At 35.9% G+C, this 26,877-nt stretch overlaps 1 protein-coding gene across 1 annotated transcript in view; it reads right to left on the bottom strand.

Annotated features, from left to right (window-relative positions):
* LOC306872514 (phospholipid-transporting ATPase ABCA1-like) overlaps positions 1 to 26,877 on the bottom strand; it is a 151,931-nt gene that overhangs the window by 111,849 nt on the left and 13,205 nt on the right. The window contains exons 2-8 of the mRNA XM_079421115.1: positions 23,590 to 23,701; positions 10,922 to 11,015; positions 9,022 to 9,163; positions 8,332 to 8,459; positions 4,071 to 4,198; positions 2,761 to 2,955; positions 1,197 to 1,283 (exon numbers count right to left, since the gene is read on the bottom strand). Coding sequence (XP_079277241.1) covers positions 1,197 to 1,283; positions 2,761 to 2,955; positions 4,071 to 4,198; positions 8,332 to 8,459; positions 9,022 to 9,163; positions 10,922 to 11,015; positions 23,590 to 23,655 — 840 coding nt within the window. The 5' untranslated portion in view covers positions 23,656 to 23,701. The remainder of the gene's footprint in view (positions 1 to 1,196; positions 1,284 to 2,760; positions 2,956 to 4,070; positions 4,199 to 8,331; positions 8,460 to 9,021; positions 9,164 to 10,921; positions 11,016 to 23,589; positions 23,702 to 26,877) is intronic.

The following is a 26,877-nucleotide window of genomic DNA, read 5'->3' as shown; positions in this document are numbered from 1 at the left end:
AGCAATGGTTTGAAGTTAAAAACGTCTTGATGGATCTATTTCAGCATTTCTCTTCTCCAGACGTTAACTGATGTACTGGAGTGGTGTGGATTACTTGTGGATCATGGTATTGTGATGTTTTTATCAGCTGTTTGGACTCTCATTCTGACGGCACCCATTCACTGCAGAGCATGGATGAACTATTCTTTTATCTTTCTTATTTTTTCCTGTTGACGGGCAGATCACATTTCGTGAGACTTCAGGGTTTCTGTAAACCTTCTACATTCAGATGTTAAATATAAGTTATGACATCTGCAGAAACTGAGGTTGCAATAAGATGGAGTTCAGAGGACGGGCTGAGAGATGTGGAGCAAACCATCTACAAATCAACAGAGCACAAGCAAAGGAGCAAGGTGGACCATCCACAAGAGCTTTGTGCACCTCTTGAGCAGACTGAGGTCCTGTAATGCGTGTCGCAGGATGCTTCAGATGATGCAGCAGACTCTCGTCACACATGTGCTCTTCTCTCGTGGATGCAAACAGATGAACTTGCTCATCAGCCGATTACTGGCAATGATCTGAACCCACTGGAGGCTGTGCTGCTGCGTTACGTCATTTGCAATGCTTTATGGGAGTGCGTGGTCTATTCTTTTTGCACAATTCCTGTATCCATGGTTACAGCGATTAGTGGATTTGTCTCCAGAATTACTTTCATTGGGAATATGACAATTAAACACTTTTGTATATTGACTTTTACAGCAGCATGTTAGCTCTGCCTTGAAATATTTAAACAAACTTATTTTCTCTATGGAGAAAACAAATGGGATTTAATAATGTTACAGAAGTTTTATATGTCAAATAAATGCTGTTCTTTTGAACTTTGTATTCATCAAATAATACTGAAAAATAAAATGTTAAGGATGAATTGGCCGGAAAAAAAAAAAAAAAAAAAAAAAAAAAAAGGATGAATTGACTATTTACTAATGCTTACCTAATGATTCATAGCTTGCAGTTATTATAAAGTGTATACAGTATTTTCTGAGCAGGTCTGGTTGGTGAGTTGATGTGTTTGTTTATCCATCATATTTAATAGCTCTCACAAGACACAACATGGGATCTGTGCCTGTAATGCAAAAACTCATGGGACACACTATTGCGTCTTATTCCTGCAATACGCCTCGTACAAGATTGAAAACACAGAGAGACAGAGAACTCACCCCGGTCATGAGTGGAGCGATGTTAGCGCTGGTTCGGCCCATCAGAGCGGCCACCTCGAGCCGGTTCAGACCCAGCGCTAATGGAAGCTGAATCAGCAGAAAAAAGAAAGAAAAAGAAATCTCATTTTAGTATCACTGATTTCTTCTGAGCTTAATTGTGTGTATTACATGGGTTCTGCCTCACGGAGCCGAAGATTAAGACTGTATTACTGAAGCGAAGCCAAGTTCGGCTAAATCTATAAAGATCATTAGATTTCCAGAGTTTTTAAAACAACCTTAATAAAGTCCCATTCACTGGCCTCTTAGCCGCCGCTATCTCTGTGTCTATCACTGTGACCTTCACACACTCAATAGCATTACTTTAGAGGTATTTATCTGCGCAGGGATTACGCTGCAAATGGCTTTTTATTAATTCAGTCTGGAGAACATTTATACTTCAGCTTCACATCCGTGAAACCACAGTGATGCCGAAACGCTTCAAGACGATAAATGTCATCAATATGAGAAGTTATGGTTGAACGTGTAGGAAAAGGCCGAGGGCAGCTGTAAGCATTTTATATTGTCTTTCATAACTCACAAACTACTGCAAATATACAGTACAGCACTGCCCTTCACTGAGCTCAGAGAGCAGACCACACAGTTCCTTCACACCTCTGTCCCGGCCAGACCCGCAGACGCCCGCTGCTCCCTCGAGGATGCTCCGTTCAGTCCCATACAGCTGCAGAGCTCCGGCTAATGCTTTTATTCTGTAAGAACTTTGTGTGCTGCATGCTCCTCACTCTCGAAGACATGCACGAGACACAGAGGTGAAGAAGAGCGACTTCACTGCATTCGGTGCATCCTGCACCGCTCAAAACACACGTCTATGAGCAGTAAAAACTCTACTCACAACTACTTTATCAATGTTTCATCTGGAAGTTTAAGCAAGTAAAATTATTATTTTTTTATATATTTATGTTGTTCCAGTGTTGTTGTTGTCTTTTTGTTTATGTAAGTCTCATAAATGTGTCCTGTTTTTGAGTGATTATGAGTTATAAAATCAAGGAATTTATATTTATGTTTTATTTGACACTTGATTTATGTTTAAAACAAGAAAAAAAAAAAACTGCCAATGAGCTGAAATATTTGGGAGCAAGTTTTAAACGGATCCTGAAATTATTATTTTTAAATTTTCTTTCTTTTTTCAATATGTGCCTTTTAACGCAGAAAAATTATATCCAAAAAAAAAAAAAAAGATCGGCTAACATTCCTAGGTAAAAGAGTATCAAAGCAAACGACAGTGAGATGTATCAGTATGGATGAAGTTTGGCTTGATTTCAACAAATGCTCTTTTTGATGTGAGGATGGATTTTTGAGGTCTGAGTATTTATTTATTTATATTATAATGATCTATTATATGTCAAAAGATCAAAGAAAATTTTATGAACTTTGAGTACATTTTTTAATGATGCTTCTATTATTATTTTATGTAAACAAATGTAAAATTATATTTTAAATCTATGTGAATGTAATCATAAAATGTGTAAAAAACACCCACTCATTGAAATAAAGTAGGGCCACTCACTGCATTCAGGAGCTTCATGTTGTCCAGATTCTGCGTGAACACTCGTCTGGCCTGAAGAAGCTGATTGGCTGTCAGGGAGCATGTGACATTCTGAAACTCTTCTTTCTGATTGGCTGAATTAAATTCCAGGATGCCATCGATGGATGGGCCGCAGAGAACAGAGCGTAGCTCTCCATCAGTCGACAGAGCAGGCAGCTGAGCACAACACACACATATTACAATTAATATCACATTATATGGTCAGCTGCTGTAAAATCAAAGGTCAAAGTCGGTTTAGAGAAGGCAACATTTTTGTCATGAAGTGCCATTTTTAAATTTCATAGTTATTCATTAAGAACACTAAGGTTTAAAATGAACAAACTGATATATTTCTCAATTGAAACCTGATGATTTGTGCTGGAACTTGCTTATTTGGTTAGTATCTGACATGATCAAATGTCATTTGACTGTCATCAAACTGTCATTTATACCAGTTATTTCTATAAATATAATTACAATTATTATAATACAAATTATAAATAATTGTACTTATTACAATAGGATGGATTTTAAATCATAATAAATATGATAAAAGTTCAGTTTAGCTATGTTAAATTTTCATTTGATTGCGATTTAAAAGATAAATTAAACTGTTAATGTTTTATGCCTTCTTTTGATAACCATCATTGATAATAAATGGTTTTGTTTGTTTTGTTTGAAATAAATATGCAGGTTTCATAAATTTGGCCTGTTTTTGAGTAATCGCTGGTTATAAATTCAAAGGAATTTAATTAAATTCCATTAATTCCACTGGGGTTATGTTTTTAATTAATTCAATTAAAACAGGCAGCATAGAATTTTTGAAAAAATATTTGAAAACTATTTATTATTAAATGATTAAAGTGTTATGAATTACATTGATCATACATGTTTTTTGATTATTAAAATTTTATGAAACCATTAAAGTGTAATTTAGAGAAATTAAAACAGGTTTTGTAAAAAATAAAACAGAGTTTAGGGGAAAAAATAAAACTGATTTAATTGGGCTCTAAAATACATTTTTGGTTAAACCTTTAATGAATTAACAAATTGATTGATTTCACAAATGAAACCTGATGATTCATGTTGAAACTTATCTGGTTCTTAACATAGTTACAGAAACATTTTTAGTGGCTTCAGGGTTTTGTGTTTAAAGTTGAGATGGCGTCTGCTTGAATCTTGTGAGGTTTCGGTGGAGACAGTGAGCGTCTGGCCTCCCGGCTGGGTTTTCATTAAGAGATGCTGGATCTCCTCCAGTCTGCACACACAGCATCTCTTTATCTCTGACGTACCTGTCCGAGCCGAACTCTCACCCTCATCAGGCTCGCGGCGGTTGTGTTTGGCACCGAAAGGCTGTTCGTCAGATATTCAGAAAACGTCTCGTTGGTTCTCAGCAAACTGCGAAGCGGAATCGACTGACCTGAGAGAGATAGTGACCAGGGAATATTAACATACTGCTCTTAGCTCAGCAGGCTTTATTCAGACAGGCAGCAAATAGAGACAGACAGATATATCAATCAATCATTATTAAAAACATGTCAAAAATGCATAAATGATTTAATAATTACAACATAAAAATAAAAACAAAAGTAAAAAAGTTTTATACATTTCTGTTTAAATATTTTTCTAAAATATTTTTTCCAATCAACAACAAAAATAAATAAATAATAATAACACAATAAAAATAATACATAAAAAAATGCATGGATACATAAAATTCATACATTAATAAAAATAAATAAAAATTACAGACTGCTGTTAGGTTATTATATACCGTATGTGTATATAAATATATATATAGTATATATATATATATATATATATATATATATATTGCTGTTTAGTTCTTTTTGTAGTCTAAACAGAACAAAACCAAAATAAAATACATGAGTAAAACATGCATAAGTACGCAAGAGTAAATAAAAACAAAGTTCAAAATAAAATAAAAACAAAAATATAATGTAATAAATGAAAAAAAGTAAATAAATGTAATGAATAGATAATGTAAAAACAAATTAGAAATAAAGTATCTTATCGTATTCAACAAGGAAGCATTTATTTGAGCAAAATACTGTAAACAGTAATATTTGTGAAATATTATTACAATTTAAAATAACTGTTTTCTATGTAAATATGTGTTAAAATGTAATTTATTTCTGTGATCTGCAGCTGTATTTTCAGCATCATTACTCCAGTCTTCAGTGTCTCATGATCTTCAGAAATCATAATAATATACTGATTTACTGCTCAACAAACATTTCTGATTATTATCAATGTTGAACACAGTTGTGCTGCACAATATTTTTGTGGAAACAAAGTTCAAAAGAACAGCATTTATTTAAAATAGAAATCTTATGTAAAATAATAAATGTCATTACTGGCACTTTTGGTAAATTTAATGCATCCTTGATAATAAAAGCATACATTTATTTAAAAAAAAAACTTATATATATATGTGTTTTTTTTCCCCATGATCCTCGTTGTTCTGTCCTGTGGACGGCGGGCGGCTCTGTGTAAGCTGAGGTCGTGATTGAAGGAGTGGATGTGGCTTATTAAACATGTTAGCCCGTTAAAGACTCATTTAGCTATAATGCAACACACTGTTTTGTCCTTATGTAACTGTGAATTCCTCCCACACACGCACAAAGACCATGAAAGCCAATTAGGCGAATGAGTTTACACATGGAGGCTGACGGAGGTCTGACGGAGCTCTAGAGAGAGAGAGATGCTGTAATGCACATCAATGGATAATACATATAGAGCCAAGCTAATTAGCAGCAAGGATATCAGACAGCGGCGCTTAACGAGGGCGCGTTATTACACTCTGAATCTCTGTTGTCATCTCAACAATCCTCTCCCACATGAGGCAAGAGGGTCTCACACACACACACACACTGAGAGAGATTGGAGTCGTCACCTTGCACCTTCATCATCCGGTCACCACCCTGTGCTCTGATTGGCCGCTGCGTTGAGCGCTCGCTCTGATTGGCCGCTCCTGTCGGACAGACTCTGGCAGTGTTGTGAGTTAATTACTCTCTCTCAGATCTCCTGATGAATTTAATCTGGTATAATAGAAGTTCACGGCCCCCGAATGCAAATGCTGCTGGCGGCGGTGACCGCGCCTCGACAACACGACGCTCCGCGGCCTATTTGCCAATGAGCTTCCTCTCAAATCTGAATATCATTAGACTAAACGGTACGAACAAACAACAAGAAATATGACCTGCTCCTCCGAACAACAACAAGAGCGGCTGTAAATCATGGATATAAGCACAGTGGAAGACAGGGTGCTATTTCAGCCTGACGTGTGGAATAATGGGCCGAAAAATCAGTTTATTGAAACTCTAGACAAGACCATCCAAAAAAGTATAATATTTTATGCATCAGGCTTTTATGGTTCATATTGTCTGATATAATGCGTATATGGAGGAAACCAAAAAACCAAAAAACAGCTCAGTTTAATTCAGAGACTCAAACTATACCACTATAACAAAATATAAAATGTTTAATTCAGATACTGATAATTATAAAGTAAGATGAAATTCTTGTATATAGTGCTGTTTAATATATTTTCTAAATCATTTTGTCTAAAGGGCAAAAAAATAAATAAAACTAAACAAAATTAAAATGAATAAATAAACATACATAAATAAAAAATGCATAATGAAGACAAAAATTAAAATAAATGACAGTATATAAAATAAAATAAATAAAAACAGATGCTAGGTTATTGAATATTTTGCTGTTTATTTTTGCAAAAAAATAATGAAAATGAATAAATAAAATTATGTAAATAAAATAAAACCGCTTAAAGACAATAATAATAACACAATAAAAAAAAATAATAATAAAAAAAAATAATGAAAATGAATAAAACATTTAAATGTAAAACGTAACTGATTGCACATTTTTCTGAAATTAATACCTACCTAAAATATTATCCCACCTAACATTAAAGTTTTTAAATATACTTTTATATTGCAATAATTTAACACTCAATCTTCAAATTAATAAAAAAACAACATAAAGAGAGTATGGTTTTAATATTTGTTTAATGACATCTTTATTTTTATGACTGAAGGCCAGTCTCACTGATACCAATTAATACTGATTTCCCTATAAACATTTTTTTTATATATATTCAATTTTAACATTTATTAGACTTTAAAAATAACTTCTAATTTAAGTGAACTTAAAACAATCTTCACATAAACCCATTATAATAAATGGCATATTTATCTACCTGTGCCCCTCAGCAGAAATATACAGAAATTGAATAAAGTTATCAAACACTATATTCTAAACTAAATACAGATGAATCCTATAAAGTTATTTATTTCCTCTTTTTTTCTTTTGATCTTGATGAACAGGCATCACAGCAGCTGGTTATGTGGTTGTCTTGGCCGGATCTGACACGCATCGTATTTCTCTCAACTCTACCTTTTCTGACCCATTTCAGTCTCTTCTAAAGAGCGGAAGAGTTAAATCGAGTGTGTTTGATGAGAGAGAGAGTGCTGGGATGCTCCAAGACAGTTTTGAAAACCATTTCAGAGACATGTTCTTAATGTAACTCATATATAACATATTACATGCATGCACAGTTTTATGGCAGCTTTAATCGCCTTTTTGGTAACTTCATGACTTAACTGATCATGACATGGCATGCTTCTAGTTTCTTTCTCGATTTGATATGAAATGATACAGGCTATGCGCGCGCCGGCACCTTTGTGCGTGTTAAATCAACACTGCTCAGAGTGCATTTGGTCCCACTCCAAATAGTGTTAAAGTAACACTGAAGCAGTGTTAAAGTTAACGAGATAATTAAGTGATTAATTAAGTGCTGATTGAGCATTAGTGAGGAACAGCTGCTGTTAACAAGCAGAATCACTGAAGAAAAAGAGAAACACAAGAACTACAACTGACTTCAGCCACAACCTTTTAATAGATTAAATATGTCACATCTGCATTTAAACTTATTTTAATAGTATATTAAAATAGTAATTTAAATAATATTTAAATGTTTTTTTTTTTTTTTTTTATTAGTCCAATGGCATATTTTTAGCTTGAAATGTGTATCTGATGCAAATTAATTGTATCGATCTAAACTCTCACTGCAAGTCAACAGCTGGCTCATTTGCCTCTATTTTTATTTCTATTTTAAAGATATTTTGAAAGTTGATGATGGTGATGTTGATGATCTAATAATGAGTCTCAAAAGCCCATGTTTGATTATTCACAACACATCATCATACTGGGGAAATGCTGCCGATTATTTCATGTGTTGATGGATTTGATGAAAGCAGCAGAACTGGGATCTCTGAAGCGTTTATAACAGCAGTTTTACATAAACATGAAGCTGTTTATCGATTTGAGATGATCTTGCTGAAAAAAAAAAACAGCTTAAAGCAGCCTGAGCTGGTCTGTGATGATTTGACCTGGTCTAGTTGGTCCTCCAACATGACCAGTAACCAGCAAAACAAGATCAGCAGTCGAATACTCTGAAATGTTATGTTAAATATCAGCACGCTTTGAAAAGTAAAGCCAGACATTCACCTGCGGCTGGGTTTGCATTCTGCAGGATGGACGTCCACTGGCCGATATCCTCAGAGATCAGTTTGACGCTGCTGAAGAGAGCAGGATCTGCCAGGAGCGACTGAACTTCAACCAAAATATTTGTGACTCTAAATCAGCATTAGAAAGAAAAAAAAGAATAGACATAGAGGATTTAGAGATAAATGCTAAACAAAGTTCATCAGCTTCAAGTTGCCACTATAAAAATGAGACCCTATAATAATTACTATTGTAAAGGTGCCATAGAATGCATTGATACAGTATTTTAAATTGTCTACATAGAAGGTATATGGCTTAGGTAAGGGCAAACAATCTCCAAAATATATAAATACAGCAATATAAATATTTTTATTCAGTTATTATACTTCCAATATGTTGGGTCTACATTTATTTAGAGATTCAATGTGTACACACATTTATGATAATATTTAAATGACTATTTAATATACTTTAATGAATGAAGTTTACATTGAATTTGAAATACTATTTAATATATTAAGACAATAACATTTAAGGAATTTAATGATTAAGCAGTTCAGCTATTTTTATTCAATTATCATGCTTCCTATATGTTGGGTCTACATTTATTTGGAGATTTATTGTGTCCATATATTTATGCTAACTAACACAATGCATCCTGATGGACGTGAACAGTGTTGGTGTGACACTCACGTGGAGTTTTCGAAGTTGTTCACCTGTCCAGGTGCTTCACCAGGTGTGGGGAAACTGACACAGGGGTTCTGAATGTTACACAGCATGCCCTGTACCCATGGCAACACACCCGCCGACGGGAGGGGCTTATTGGGGTAGTGACCTGAGAGGAGAGGAAGCAATCATTCACAATTACTTTTTGCGACTTTATGAATCCAAATCACAATGATGATGTTGTTCAAGTAATTTAGTAATGATGCTCAAAATTTCGGCAAACAAAAATGTGTTAACAAGATTGATTTCTCAGTTTTAACTGACCTTCATTTTGATGAAGATATTTTAGTTTATAATGAATAACAACTTAATACTATTACTATACTATTACAACTTAATACACACTAAATATTATTTGTAGCGCACCTTTAATCCAATAATCGTAAAAGGTTTTGTGCTTTGTAACTTTTGTAAACAAAGTCTGAACTTGAACTTAAATTCTGTCCATTTTAAAACACAAATCAAACGATAGATGTTGTATTTGGCGCTCTTTAATGTATTACTACATTTTTGCGTAACCTGTCGTCTTCATTAAACACTTAAATCTGTAATGTAAACTACATTTTAGCCTGCAGTGTGAACTAAGCCTGTGATAGATTCTCTTATTCTTTTTCACTTTCTGACAAACACAGGAAGCTTATTTAGCTCTAATGTTACAAATGAAAAGGAAATAATGTGCATTAGGTGTGTAAACAGTACTTTTTAAAGTATTTTATGATTCCTAGAGTTTTCTCTCAGTCTAAGTCGCTGTTCTTCACAAAATGTGCACAAAGCTGTCAATTATGACTAGGGTTGGGTATCGTTTGAATTTGATCAATTCTGATTCTGCTTATCGATTCCCAGTTTCGATTTCAATGTGATTAAATAATGATATCAAACATTAATGCTGTGTCTCTTTTTTGCAAACCATTTATTGGAGCTGAATACCATGAACAAAAATCAACTCTTTAAGAGCTGTTTGTGTGCAAAATAGAACTGCATGATTCTGGATAAATTGAGCTTTTTCTTTTTTTCCCAATGGACGTTGTGGTTCTCTCGTGATTCTGAAGAAAAACATATTAGACAACTAAACAAAATCACATGTAATTTATGAATGACTCAATCAGGATATACTTGCTTCATTACTGGATGAATCAGCGTCTTTGAACGAATCTCTTGTATGTTTCAAAGACAGATACATTTTAACAGACCCTTTTCGCCACCTACTTGCGTAACAATTTAATCGATAAATCTTCATACTTCTACTTTCAAAATGAGATTTACTCTATTTTAATCGCTACGGTACATATCAGAGTTTATATCTGAACTATAAACTTTTATAACAGTGCTTCTGTGATTTGAATGTTTGTAACACAGAAATAATGATACTGTGTGGTTGAAAAGACTGTGAAGGTCTACACGACAAAGGTTGAGGAATGAAACAGATGAATTATTGTAAATTATTGTAATTTAATAGAATCACGTTGGTGTTTGAATCATGTTCGCGATCATTAACGATCTATTAAATTAATGTCTTCTTGGTGGTGACACCTCTCTTGCAACATGTTTATCTATCACAGATATTATACTTAGCTTTTTTGGCTTCTGATCGCAAATGCAACGTTGGAGCGATTATTAACGAGCAAGGTCCTGGCAGATCGCTAGGTCACACCGGTCCTCACAGATGAAGAAGAAAATAAAAAGCGCATAGGAATCGATAAGCAGAATCGAAATTTTAATTTGACAACAAGTATCCGATTCCTGACCTTAAGTATCTGATTCTGGAATCGGAATCGATTTTCGATTCACAACCCTAATTATGACTCAAAGAAAGTTTCCCGCAGGTAAATAAATTGTGGTTCATGTTTACATGCATAGCAATACTCACACTGGCTTTTATAAACGGGATGATTGGTGGATCTGACCGACACAAGAATGAAGAACAGGAACAGAGGCCAAATCAACTCCACCACCAAACGCACCTGAGAGAGAAACAGAGAAACGCTTCACAACACAGTTCATCATCTCACATCTTCTGCCGTCCCTCAGCTTCACCTCACTCGTCCTGAGCAGAGATTGTGCTTTTATGCATCTTTGAATCTGTTATTGCGCATCGAAACCATCAACACAACCATATCAGTCTCCTCAAAACCCTTAAAATTTTCTGACAACTAGAACAAACCCATGAGATCCTAAACATCCGACAGTACTCCAAACTGTCTGATGAATAACCTTTGCAATATGGCAAGCTCTAATCTATGAAATGGATAAAACAAAATAAGGTAATTGTGACTTTTAAGAAGTAAATAGATAGATAAATGAAAATGAGCAGAGCAGCAGATTAAATCTAGGACACCAGGATTTTCCCAGCGCCCCCGATGGTGAGTCTGGCCCTGATGACCTGCCTAATTTCAAGGACGAAAGGGTCTGAGAAATAATCATTTTGTGAAGGTAATATGGGAATTTGTGCATTCATATGAGTGTGAAAAATAATCTGTAGATTCCAGAGGAATTCTGAAAAAAAAAATAAATAAATGAAAACTGCAAGATAAGAATTCAGAATCACAAAAAAAAAATAAAGTCACTGCATGCTATAAAAAGTTAGTTCAAACTGCAAAATGTTAAAGGGGACCTATTATGCAAAAATCACAGTTGTATGGTTGCAGTGTGTGAAAACAACCAGACTATAATGTTAGAAATCCACCAACTCATTTTTTTATAAATCATGAACAGTCTCTCCAAACGAGCTGTTTCAGATTCTCCCTCTGTTCACGTCACAGAAGGGAAAAAGTCCCGCCCATTTGTGATGCTCTTGAAGCTCCGCCCTCTTCTCCGGGAGCAACAGCTCATTCGCATTTAAAGCAACACACTCAAAATCAGCACCAAAATACCCCAAAAGTGGCAATTTTAACAAGCTATAAAAAATTATCTGTAGGGTATTAAGCTAAAAGCTAAGATAAAACTTCACATATACGCTCTGGGGACGTCAGATACTTATTTATATCTTGTAAAAAGGGGCATAATAGGTCCCCTTTATTTCACAATTGTGTGAAACTATAATAAATAAAATCTGAATTTTGTGTTATGAAACAATATTGAGTAAGAAAGTTCAAATTGCAAAGATTCAAAGTTCAAATTTGAATTTTGAGGTGTTAAATAAAAAAAAAGTGAGATATCGACTAGGAATTGTGGAAAATAAAATAAGAATTGCACATTTACAGTATATACTTATATACTATAATTTTGAGGGAAAAATGTTAACTCAAAATCACAAGAAAGAATAAACTGTGAGAATTAAATTAAGAATTGAGCATTATATCCTTCAAAATTGAGATAAAAATCAGAAATGTTAGAAATAAAATCAGAATTTTGTGTTATATACTTGCAATTTTCAGTAAGAAAGTTCAAATTGCAAGATATAACCTTTTTCGAGGTGTTGAAACAAAATTGCGAGAGAGGATGAGCTTGGGATTGCAAGAAATTAAAAAAGAACTGCACATTATAAATTTCTCTGCAATTCTAAGAAAGTTCAAACAGTGAAATGTTAAATCAAAATGTGCAAGAAATAAAATCAGAATTCTGAGAAAGTAAGTTTGTATTTTCAAATGTTTAACTCAAAATCGCGATATATAAATTACGAACTGCGAGAAATAAAATCAGAATTTTTGCAAAACTCACAATTTCAATTTCATAAAACACTTTTTGCAAAACACAACACACAATTCTTTATGTAACACACAAAAATCTAACAGGAATTCATATTATGGCAAAGGTGTTTGCAAATGTTTGCTTTTGAGATGTGTTTGTGATATTTTGAATGCAGTGCTTCATTTTGCAAGAGATGTGAGGCATTTTGCATTTTGTGTGCAATTCTTGGATGGGTGTGTAAAGTTTTGAAAATGTGTGCAAGCAGTTGAAAAAAAAAACATAACTCAAAATTGCGATAAACTCAGAATTGAAATACAATTATTATTTTATTTATGTCGCAGTTCTGAGAAGGTAAGTTTAAACTTTGAGAAGTTAGCTAAAAATGGCGAGATATAAACTCTGAACTGCAAAAAATAAAATAATAACAATGTGTGATAAAGTCACAGCTCTGAGAATATTAAACAGATCTAAACACAGAACTGAATTTTGTGTGAATTCTGAGAAATGTTCGGAAAAACTCTTTTTGAGTAAACAAGTTTGAATTGCTGAATATAAACTAACAATTCTGATATGAAAAAACAAAAAACAAAAAAAAACTCTGAATTGCGAGAAATTAAGTCAGGATAATATAATGTATGTGCCATGAAAACATACACACAACCAAAATACAAACCTTGCACAACACTTATAACTCTACACAGCCTTTACGTGACCCGCTCAATCTGACAGCATCCGACCGAATGATGGAGCTGGAACCTCAAGACTTTCCGTCAAACACATAGCGGTTGTTGTTTTGTGATATTATATTGATTTATTTGGTGAGAGTGACAGTGGTTTTTAAACACCGCAGCATTCGACAAACACTGATGGTGCTGATGATGGGGAGAAAGAACTCTTACTGTGTTTCAGTGTTTGGAAATTAAAAAAGAGGCTGATTTGAAGCAGTGCAGCTGCATGTGTGTGACAACGTGTTGTGTGAGGACTTTGCAGAGGTCTGAATGGGAAAGTGTGTTCTGTCTGCTCCATTATATATACTGTAGAAGTCTGCAGGCAGAATGAGAGAGAATACTAGATCACATCAGATAGTGAGTGTGTGTGTGCGTGTGGGGGTGTGAGTGTGTGTGTGTGTGTGTGTGTGTGTGTGTGTGTGCCTGTGTGGGTGTGTGTGTTCGTTCAAAACAGAGAGAAAATTACAAATAAACTCTGTATATGTATATGAATACATATGGAATTTGACGTTGTATTTCGGTATTAAAACCACTGTTTTCAGTTAGCTTATTTACATGTTATGTTGTTTGTCAGTTTGTTGCTAACGATATACAATTAATAATATTACTCCCAATACTATTCGAGCTACTGAAATATCACAAGTTCAGAGAAGTTACTTGAAGTAACATGCAGTATAATTGCTTAATTAAGCTTCTATAACAGATTGGTTTTACGCGGTCAATCCATTTTGCAGTTCTTGACACAGTTGTTTTCGCAATGTTCACAGGCTTGCAATGCTTTTGGCTGTACTTTGGCGAAAAAAAAATGTGCCAAGCGTTTATGCACAGAGCAATAGAAGTCAGACGAATACAGATCATATTTATTTTGCGTTAGCATGAAGCTGCACTTTCACAATTAATTAATTACACTTACGAAAAACAGTAAAAGGCTTCAGATCTTTTTTTCTTACACTTGAAATACGATTTACACTTTTAAATTTTTTTTCTTGTGCATGCAAAATTATTTTACACTTACTATCTTATGTACACTTTCACAAATCTTACCCTGTGCATGCAAATCATTTAGGCATAATTTTACCTTCATATATGTGTGAATAATATTTTTGTGCTAACGTTTTGAGAACATCTTTAAATACAAGATAACATTGAACAAAATTAAATGTTACTGCAATAATTTTTGCTAATAGCTTTGAGAAAACCTTTACAGAACATTATGAAAATGCTCCCTGTTAGCTGCGTTTGCAGTCATTTGTTTTGTGTTGAAATAGCCTACTGTATTATTAAATTCATTATTCATCAATTTTACCATGGTTGAATAAGCCAATACGACCAGAGAGATACAAACATGCAATAGTTCTGTTGGACTTTCATTACTCAAGATCCAAGGACCAGAATATTTTAATATTAGATGTAATATTATTCCCATTGTGCCCACCTCAGTTTTTCTGCTAAACTATGTAATTCTTAAAATAAATAGCTGTGCTTGCATGAAAGTCTTACATTTTAAAGTCATTTAAAAGTTTTAATTTAGGCATAAATTACTTTTTGCATCAGAATACTCTGATGTTATGGTGACACTCAGCATGTGTCTTATTTTTCAGCTGTGCACAGAAATCAACACACAACATGACAGTCTGTAAATAGACACTGGAAGACAAGACCAATCACAATTCACTATGCAAATACACAAATATTGCTAATGACATAATCGCAGCCCATTACATTTGGAACACTGAACGTTCCATTAATGAATGTTTGAAAGTTTGAATGGAGTCTGTAAGTTGAGTGGTTCAAGCTGAATGCATTGCTGAAGTAAGTAGGCTTATATTTACATATTTGAAATATTTAGTGGTTGGATCAAACTTAACCCAGAATATCAATGCAGTGCTGCTTGCATTCACCTGGTTTACAAACTCTGTATCAGTTGATTAGACCAAATATAATCTGTTCAAATGAATCACTGTGTGAATCACTGTATCACTCTCCAGGTGTATAAGGGTTTAAAAACACACACACACACACACACAGTGCTCTAATAACAGTGTATAACGGGGGGTGTGTGTGTGCATTTGTGTGTTTTCACATCTTTTTCTAAGAGGACGGGAAAAGCTATAATCCTTTCATATTTTTCCTGTCCTCCTCTTTTGTCCAAGGACTCAGAAGCAAAAATAGAGGAGAGAAATATAGCATGACAAAAATGGAAGAGAGAGAGCGAGTTTTTATCTAAGGTTCTCTGTCTCCATTAGAGACTGCTGGAGGATTTACTTCAGTTATCAAAGAGAAAATCCAGCCAGAATCCGACTGAAGAGGACAAGCTCTCTCTCTGGGAAGGTGACCTGCTCATGACATCTACTGTAAGGATCAGTGATTCTGTAAAACCTTCTTGTGTTCAAGATAGCCCTTGATTGCCCTTTTTTCACCATCAAGATGCCAGATCTGGTGCTGTTCTGTCGTACAAAATTGACTCAACACCAGCCACTAAAACGTGCTTTTCTTGCACTAGGAGCTGCCAACATTATAGAGACCGCAGCGGTGGGATGATGTCCTCACAGTCACCACATGAGGGTTACAGACCAACAAAAAATCAGGATGGAAAGAACAGAAGTTTAAACTCAATGCAATGAGACAACAATGCGAGTGGAGATTAGTAGGGCTGCCCTCGACTAAAGATCTTTTTGGTGGACTAGTAGTCGTTCACTTGAAGCATTAGTCAACTAATTGCTCGTTTATTAATTAGGGATGTGCCCTAATAGCGAATCCATATTCAGAAAGGCACGGAAAACTAATAATGCATTCTACAGAGCCACAAAAGGGACACGGTTAGCCGCTTACTAGCAGTAACCTATAAAATTTCACTTACCACATAAACAGAGAGTGGTAAGGAGAGATGACCGATAGGATGATGTTGAATGATTTACAGATCCTGAGCACTACTGACAAACATCTAATCTTGTGAAATGTGTGGTAAGTATTGTCGCTTCTTAGTAGATCAGGCTGCTTGTGATCGTGAATCTCAAAAGTGAAAGTAAAAAGCAAACGCGCATTCTTAAGTGATTTCAGTGTCCTGCATATTAATAATGTTCCCTGAGAGCACTGAAATATATACTTCTCATATATATCGTATTTATTTCCTTTACAGTTGCCGTAGTACACATCATTACCTTTCCGAATACCGTATTCGGATTCGGGCACATCCCTATTATTAAGGAAGCATTTAAATCATAATGAGCCTTTAATTGCCCACATAGTCTAAGAAGCGCTCAAGCGCATGCATAAAGCTTGCCACAGCACACCGGCTGAAGTAATGATTGTGAATGTGCCAGGGTTGCATTAACACCAGGGCTTGAAAACTAAAAAGTCAATTGGTTGAAAATCTATTAATGCTTTAAAGACATTAAAGTATTTTTTTTTAAGATATTTAAAAATGTTTGCTGCACATTGTTTAAAAAAAACGCTACTTGTATAAAATTACGTTTTGAGGAAAAAAAAACAAAGGCTAGTAAGCCGCGTCACATTTTATTACGTTTTATTCAGAAATGATGTAGGCCAAAATGCCGTAAATCAAAAACATCATCCTTCACATCGGCAATAACAGCACAGTGAGGCGGTGATCACGCTGAACGCAACCGATTGGACAATGGAGCACTGTAACTTTTTACATGTCCATTTAACTGTATTTTATTTTGATAATGAACAGGCTGCAATGTCGCAAAAATATGTGTTTTTGTGCACGTGAGGCGCCAGCGCGATATGGCCATACCAACGCTGGTTGGTTATACAGATGCAAGACATCATTCAAAACTGTCAAGCTATTGTAAAACAAATAAAACTGTAAAATAAAACTGTAAGCTTTTGCAAAATAACGAAAACTACTTTCTGCCATCTCGTTTTCCTTTCTGAGAACGTTGGAGTGCGTTACAATGAAGCGTAGGCCTAACAGCATATTTTTTTCTTCTTTCGTTTGGTTAATCTGTCAATGATTTACGTGAAAGATATTTAGTGTATAGGCATAAATATTCCTTTTTATGTAAGCCTCTAGTTGAATCCATCTTACACTGTCGTCAGATAAACTCTAATGCCGGTGTTCTGATGATTTGTGCTACCCTGTCAGATTTTGCTACCTCCCATTAAAACAGAGGATTGCAGAATTCATTGCCATAGCGACTAGAGTTCACAGTTGAGCGTGTCAGCATCACATTTGTATAGTCTGTACTACTTGAATTCCTGATTGGTTGACAGCAAAATTTCAAATATTAAATGGAATGATAAAATAACGTTATTAACGGGTTAATGGCCATTTCAAATTTTCAATTCTGTTCGGAACTATAAAATTTGATTTTGTTTCTGGTTCTGTTCCAGTCAAAATTTCATTTGTTTCCGGTTTTCGTTTTTGTACCTTGAACCGGTTCAGAGCCCTGATTAACACTAATAATTTCTTGATAAACTAGTGCTTTTCTGTTTAAGAGATGAAGTCGACACTGACTCGTCTTCTCCGTAGTAGTGATGCGCATGTATGCATGTTTCACATGGATTACATAATCTCAGAAAAAAAAATTCTATTTGAATTGGTTCATTTGAAAGTAGACACTACACTGTCTATATATATATATATATATATTTTTTTTTTTTTTCTGTCTGTAAGGCAAGCATACACAGAGTTTCGGAGTTTTGCACTCAAGTTCACAGAGATCGCGCTGGCAGAAAGTGCATTCTGTTTGCTTTCATTATTTTACAAAAGCGCAAGGTTTTGTTGTTATTGTGAGAGTAAAAAAATAAACGTCTTTACAGATTCGAAAGATGTATTACTCTTATCTGTATGAGCAAAAATGAGGGAGTATTTTAAGAGCAAATGACCGCACTGGCGCCTCCATCTGTCCTGCAGTGAGTGCTCAGCTTCCACTCTCGGCACAGACACCTGAATAGCGCACATTTTTCTTGGTTAACATTGGATTGAGCGGCCATGTAAAGTTGCTACTACTCACATCTTTCAGATGATAAGCCATATTTAAGGTCGATGAATGATGCGTTTGAATGTCCTGCTCGATGTACTGTATTACCACAAAGACAAGCCATTAGCAATCTGTCCGTCATGGACTGCATGACTTCGCCAATGATTTTTTTTTTTCTGCGACTAAGCGACTAAGCCTCTTCTGGTAGAATAACGGTTAGTCGACTATTAGAGGGCAGCCCTAAAGATTAGTAATCTCTATAAAATGACTGAAAGTTTCATTCATGCATTGATGATTTTTCACCTTGTGCCTGATATGCTATAATTGACATATTACTAGTTATTTTTATACACATTAAGTATAAAAAATACAGATAATTTATCAGTTAAAGGAATAGTGGACCATAATGAAAATTTGCTGAAAATCTGCTCATCCTCAGATCATCCAAGATGTAGATGAGTTTGTTTCTTAATCAGATTTGGAGAAATGTGGCATTGCATCAGTGTCTCATCAATGGATGCTCTGCAGTGCCGTCAGAATGAGAGTCCAAACAGCTGATAAAAACATCACAATAATCCACACCACTCCAGTCCATCAGTTAACATCACAGCAACTGATGCAATGCTACGTTTCTCCAAATCTGATGAAGAGACAAACTCATCCACATCTTGATCTGAGAGTGAGCACGTTTTCTGCACATTCTTATCTCTGGGCGAACTATTCCTTTAAACAAGGCATCCTGATTTTCAAGGCATGTGATTTTCAAGCAAAAAATGCTAACAGGAGAACGGATGAATCACCAGTTGGCTCCCCGAATGATGTATTCATGGATTCAAATTTGCATAGCTTTTATTGTAAGTTTAATGCATTTTTATGGCAATTATGTTGCATTTAGTTTGGATTTATATCACAATATTGGAGAGCGATATAACAGCTCTGATTAAAGTGCTCTCTACAGCTGAGCTGCCTTCATGGACTCATGGAAATGCAAATTCTGAACATTTATTTTCCATCAAGACTTTGATGTTGTGAAGTTTGGCTGAGGATCAGATGAAATCTGAAGTAACCGTATGAAGAGAATTGATCTGAACGAGAGCCGCTGTTCTGCAGAAGCACAGTTTGGCGACATGACAAGATTCTCAACTAAATCATCTGTAAGACCAGAAAATTCACAATGGAAGACTGTTTGAACAAAAGCATGAAGTAAAAATAAAATTTAATTTTTTTATCTTATAATTCAGTTTTTTTTTTCTCAGAATTGCTAATATATATCTTGCAAACCTGCATTTATATGACACAATTCTGCATTCACATCTTGCAATTCAGATTTCTTTCTCAGCATTGCCTGACAAAAAGTCAGAATTGTGAGATGATAAGTCACAATTAAGTACTTTAAATTTATTTATTTTTATTTATTGCATTTATCATATGACGTAAACAGGCTCCCATAGATTGCAGCCAACATTAACTCTGAAAGGCTTGTTTTCTTGCCATTATTTAGATGGAATAGCTATCCGATTATAAAAAAGGCTAAATGTCAGTGCACCCCTAGAAACATTGAAGACTCAATCAAAACAACTGCACTTATTTTACATGCAAACTGCATTTGTGCTTCATCACCCCACTGCAAAACTCACCTGTTATGTTTCATGCAATACTGAAATTCATACGGGTTTGTAATGACATGAATGTGAATAATTAAGGACAGAATTTTTAGTTTGAGGTGAACTATCCTTTTCAAAATGATATTTATCTGCATGGCTATTATCTCTTTTCCTCTTCACCTCTGACCTCTCATTGTCTCACCTGCTGTCCGCTGCAGTCATCAGGCTCCATTAGTTTGAGCACGTCTCATTAGAAACGCATTAGACAGGTGAGAATGACGACAGGTGAGGAGTTAATGACACGGGCATGGGGGAATTGGTTGAACTCAGTAGTTTACATGCAAAACGTCCTAATAAAACTTGAGCCTCTTTCATGGAACACATTTAGATTTCTGAACCAAAAAGGATGCTGTTTCCACATATTAAGCACTTAGTTTTTTCGACAGGCTGCTCTTTGATGCACAGATGTCTCCCTGTTTGTCTGTCTGTCTCTCTCTTATAATTGCAGATCAGACCATCAGAGAGACCATTAGAGCAGCACAAGTGCTCGACGGAGACTGTTTACGAATCGAATCTCCGCCCACCTGGGCCAGCACGGCGAGCGGCGGCGGCTCTTGACACGAGTGAGGACACTTAACCAACCGGCGTTCAGCACAGAGCCATTCAGACTCAGTATACTGCACTCAGAAATCAGCACATCCAATCACATACATCAAAATGACAAATCCAGTGACCGCACACTCTGCCAAAGTCTGTCCAATCACAGCCTCAAATGAGTCAAATTACAATATCTAAACCGTATTTCAAAGACAACAGAAGTAATTATGGAATTGCATTAACACTGTACTTAAGTCCTATACTTAAGTGGGCCAAAAAACACTCTAAAGTTCAGCTTATGACGTTTAATATAAATTTAAACTATAATACATTTTCATTTAATTGCAAATGACATTCAATTAACTGTCCAAAACATTACATTCTGTTTGCACTTAAGTCTATATTTCTGTAGTAAGTTTATTTTATTTTATTTTTTTTAAGGATGTTAGTGAATAAAATGAAAAGTGACTAAAACTCAGCCTGTCCATTCTGTGATGGTGAGGCAAGTCAATAAAGTGATTTTAAGTGCAATGAAAATTTGCCAATAAATCATCTGCAGTGAATGGGTGCCGTCAGAATGAGAGTTCAAACAACTGATATAAACATCACAATAATCCACACCACTCCAGTCCATCAGTTAATGTTTTGAGAAGACAAAAGCTGTGTTTATAAGAAACAAATCCATTATTAAAATATTTTAACTTTAAATAATTGTTTCTGAGCAAAATACCAGCCCTCTATCCATAATAACGCTTCCTCCGGTGAAAAGGTTTTGTCTGAATCAGTAGAGAAATCTACACAAGCACCGTTTACAAGCTAAAACAGTCTAAAACAGCTCTATGGCTGGCATTTGATGTGAGAGACAGCAGCAGATGGATTTTATCACAGGTGTGGATTGGTTGTGGATTATTGTGATGTTTTTATCAGCTGTTTGGACTCATTCTGACGGCACCCATTCAATGCAAAGCATCCATTGCTGAACAAGTGACGTAATGCTACATTTCTCCAAATCTGATGAAGAAACAAACATCTACGTCTTGGATGATCTGAGGGTGAGGACATTATTAGCAAATTATAATGTTGGGTGAACATAAAAGCTGTTTATCCAATGGTTCCATGAAGAACCTTTAACATCTATGGAATCTTTCCATTGGATAAATGTTTCTTTATAGTGGAAAAAAAGGTTCTTTAGATTATTAAAATATTCTTCACTCTGTAATAGTGGTTGTTTTAAAGGGATAGTACATTTACTCACCCTCAAGTAGTTCCAACCTGTATGAATTTCTTTGTTCTGACGAACACAAAGGAAGATATTTTGAAGAAAGTTTGTAATCAGGCTGTTTTGGGGCACCATTAACTTCCATAGTAGGAAACAAAAAATACTATGGAAGTCAATGGTGCCCCAGAACTGCTCTGTTTCCCACATTCTTCAGAAATGTTCAACAGAACAAAGACATTCATACATGACAGAATTTTCATTTTTGGGTGAACTATCCCTTTAAGAACTGTTCACTGAAAGGTTATTTTAGGAACCAGAAATGGCTCTTATATGATATCACTATAGAAAAATCCCTTTAGAGCCTTTATTAAGAGTGTAAGTAAGGCAAGTGACCACAGATATATATCTGATCAATGATTTGAATGGATTCTCTTTAAATTCATTAAATGCTCTGTTTTCCAACTACCACTATCTAATAATCAACTTCATTACACACCACTAGTTTGACAAAGCCCACCCCCAGCATCATGATGCTTATTACTGGCATTACCGTAGCAGATGAACTGAACAAACCCTATAATCATTAGCATTTGATCCGACTCTCTCTCATCGCATGAGGCTGTGGTTTCTGTCTTTGAGGAGGTGACATTTCTCATCAATCATTTTCTCCAGAGGAGCTGTGAGATGTGACAGTCAGTGCGGTGCTGCTGTTTCTCCAGGTGATGAATAATCCCACGCATGTGTCTCGCAGCCCTTGTGAAGGTGAGACTGTTTTTCACTCTCTAAAGACCAATGAAATCTGCTTGTTCTTACGCACACCTGTTCCAGGTCGGCCAGAGCCTCCTCTTTCTCTAAAAACAACAGATCGCATTCTGTATTCGAGTGTTTCTTTAATAGGAACTTTTATGTCCCTGGGCTTGCTTGAACAGATTTCAATTTGTTGTTTTTTTTTGTTTTTTTATGAAGGTCACATTGAAACTGTATTAGAAAATTTTATTTGGGCTACTTTTCAAATGCCTTATATACATTTTTTAAATACTGTTACTCATGTTTCCCACCCTCACTTTCAAACTTCAACCCCCAAAATTCTTAAAATAAATAAATAAGTGGGATATTTAATATTAGTACCTACTAATTACTAATAATACATTAATACATTTAATGCAGTATTGACATTATACCAAAGCTTCAACGGGGCCCAGTATTTGGAAGAAAGCAGGTTTTAAATAGTGCTATAAATAGTATTATTTATTTATTTATTTATTATATATTTTATTTTACAATTCCATTTGACTTAATTTACTCAGTAACTTTTGTAAGAAGAATGTATTTAGCTACTATTGTAGGACACTTGAGTGTACTAGTGAATGAAAGATCGGTTCAAGTGTACTACAAGTGGTAACTAAATACATTTTTAAAATACAGAGATAGTATGTTAAAAGAGCATTTTAGTTCATATTAATGGTGTCTCAAAATAGCATGGTTGAGTACACTTATATGATCTTAAGTTTATCTTAAGAAGTATTATTTTTAGTATATTAAGTACAAAATTAGTGCGCAAAAATAGAGCACTTTAAGTACATTATGGAAGTGCACTTGTTGTTCACCTGGGTATAAGGGTACTAAAGCATGCATCTGCTGTGAAACAACTTTTTGAAACTGTCATAACAGGATCAGCAGGTCAAAAAATAAAAACTATATTTTTCACAATGACTGACATGAGATGCACAGCAAAGTATAAGGTCACGGCTGCTGTGAATAAACCGGTTCATGGGCTGCTTTCCCAAAATACAGTGTTTGTGTGCGTGTACCTTCTGTCTGCTCCGTAGAGTAAAGTTCTTCCACAGTAACAATCTGAGTTGTGTCAGGAGACTCATTATCAGCAGTTGACACGTTGCTATGGGAATATAAACTCTTTTAGCCCTGTAGAGAAAGGAAAAAATGAAATTTATTATCAACAGACAGTTAATTAACTAAACACAAAAGCATGCTTGGTCTTTGGTGCATATACTGTAAACTCCAGATCCTGCACAGGAGCCAATGTGTTAAAACTAGTATTGCAACATAATTTTTTGTGTGTTTTTTGTATTGCAGGTGAAATTGTATCGGCTGCATGTCCAATGTTATTGTAGTTTGTCAGGGGGAATAATGTCTAACAACCACCAACAGACATACTGATGGGAAAACCATAATCATATCACGCAATTTGAGTAAGTGTGTGATCAATAAGTGGCGTTTCTCATTACACTGAACCATTCTAGTATCAGATTCACATCAACATTGTTGAATACAGAAACGTCCGGTAACAGCTATCAGACCACACGGTCTGATTTCCATTGGCAGCCACAAATAAATGAGGTAAAATGCAACATTTTTAGTTTTCTCAGTGAGATTTGATAAAGATGTCCAACTCCATCCTCATGGCCACATCAATTTTGTGGCTTTCACTCCATGTTTGTAGGCTTTTATTTGATAGTGTTCTCCTAAATGTTGACTAAATAAACCTTGAGCAGAGACAGTACACATTTAAAATATGCAGTCTTTCACTTCTGAGAAAACAGAGCATTGACGTCAACAGACATGTTATTTTCATTATCTACAATGATATGCAATTTCAGTCCAAACAAAGTGGACTAAAATGAATGAATGTGACATGACTTTCTAAAGGAACTTTGTAGGCGAAAGACTAAAACTAAATTCCCAGAGGACTACAGTAACCTGTATATGCTGGCTTTGACGTCCTCTCTTGGATCTGTGCAGATGTGCTGTCCTTTGGGAAACCCTCCGGGGTTTGTGTTCACACACTAACTCTCACCCTTCCCAAACAACAATCAGTTACACATTCACACTCCACTGTCTCCACATCTTCACACCACATAGAGTCACCCTAACAACCCTTCACCGCTTCACACTGGAAACAGACGTTAAAAGCGACAAAGAAGTGGTTATCTGCTTCCTGACGCTCTGAAGAACTCTTTACAGAACAGATGTGTGTGTGTGTGTGGGTGTGCATGAGTGTGTGTATCAGGAGACTGCAGTGTCTTTAACAAAGCATAAGAATAAACCTGACTCTGAGGGAGTTTTAATTAGGACTAGTGGGAAAGGTGGGTGTCAGGGTCACCTATACTTCTCTGGAAATGAGCTCACAGTCATCCTCAAACATACGCTCTTCCAGGAAGACACTCTTCTCGATAAGAAAGAGTTCAGTAGAGTTCATGACTCTAGTTTGGAGGAGCTTTTATGTTCCCGGTTGCATAAAATAGCACATTATTAAGTGCACATAACATATTCACTTACACCTGAACTTTGGTTTAGTTTGCTTATCTGATCTCACTGCCTTGGTCTTGTTGGTCTGATCTCACGGCTGTGGTTTTACTGGTCTGATCTCACTGATCTGATCCCACCGCTGTGTTCTTGTTGGTCTGATCTCACCAGTGTGGTCTTACTGGTCTCATCTCACTGATCTGATCCCACCACTGTGCTCTTGTTGAGCTGATCTCACCAATGTGGTCTTACTGGTCTGAACTCACTGATCTGATCCCACCGCTGTGTTCTTATTTGTATGATCTCAAAAGTGTGGTCTAACTGGTCTGATCTCAATGATCTGATCTCACCCATGTGGTCTTACTGGTCTAATCTCACTGATCTGATCCCACTGGTGTGTTCTTGTTGAGCTGATCTCACCAATGTGGTCTTACTGGTCTGAACTCACTGATCTGATCCCACCGCTGTGTTCTTGTTTGTATGATCTCAAAAGTGTGGTCTAACTGGTCTGATCTCAATGATCTGATCTCACCCATGTGGTCTTACTGGTCTAATCTCACTGATCTGATCCCACTGGTGTGTTCTTGTTGGTTTGATCTAACCAGTGTGGTCTTACTGGTCTGATCTCACTGATCTGATCCCACCGCTGTGTTCTTGTTTATCTGATATCACCAATATGGTCTTACTTGTCTGATCTCACTGATCTGATCCCACCGCTGTGTTCTTGTTGGTCTGATCTCATTGATTTGATCTCACCAGTGTGGTCTAACTGGTCTGATCTCACTAAACTGATCTCATAGCTGTGGTTTTACTGGTCTGACCTCATTGATTTGATCCCACCGCTGTGTTCTTGTTGGTCTGATCTCATCAGTGTGGTCTTACTGGTCTTATCTCACTGATCTGACCTCACGGCTGTGGTTTTACTGGTCTGATCTCACTGATCTGATCCCACCGCTGTGTTCTTGTTGGTCTGATCTCATCAGTGTGGTCTTACTGGTCTTATCTCACTGATCTGACCTCACGGCTGTGGTTTTACTGGTCTGATCTCACTGATCTGATCCCACCACTGTGGTTTTACTGGTCTGATCTCACTGATCTGATTCCACCGCTGTGTTCGTGTTGGTTTGATCTCACTGATTTGATCTCACGGCTATGTTCTTGTTGGTCTGATCTCACCAGTGTGGTTTTACTGGTCTGATCTCACTGATCTGATCCCACCGCTGTGTTCTTGTTGATCTGATCTCACCAGTGTGGTCTTACTGGTCTGATCTCACTGATCTAATCCCACCACTGTGTTCTTGTTGGTCTGATCTCACAGATCTGATCTCACGGCTGTGGTTTTACTGGTCTGATCTCACTAATCTGATCCCACCGCTGTGTTCTTGTTGGTCTGATCTCACAGATCTGATCTCACGGCTGTGGTCTTACTGGTCTGATCTCACTGATCTGATCTCAATGGTCTAATCTCACTGCTGTTGTCTTGTTGGTTTTATCTCACAGCTGTGATCATAATTTTTGATACTTCTGTGTTACTGTATTGATCTCACCACTGTAATCACACTTATTTCATAGGCCATTGCTGTGGTTTTAATGGTCTGATTTTACTGTTGTGCTATGATTCTACTGGTTTTATCTCACCATGGTGGATTTGTTGGTTTAATCTCACCATTGTGATCTTGTTTACTGGTCTGATGATTTTACTGATTTTATATCTGTGATCTTAATGCTCTGGTCTTAACAGCCAGATGTCAGTGGTCTCATCTCACTGAACTGGTGTAAGTGGTCTGACCTAACCAATCTGATCTTAATGGTCTGTTCTGTTAGTGGTCTTGTTG

Source organism: Barbus barbus (assembly GCF_936440315.1).
Source record: "Barbus barbus genome assembly, chromosome: 1".
NCBI classification, from domain to species: Eukaryota; Metazoa; Chordata; class Actinopteri; order Cypriniformes; family Cyprinidae; genus Barbus; species Barbus barbus.
The sequence above is the reverse complement of the archived record's forward strand: the minus strand, read 5'-3'. Positions and strand labels throughout refer to the sequence as shown.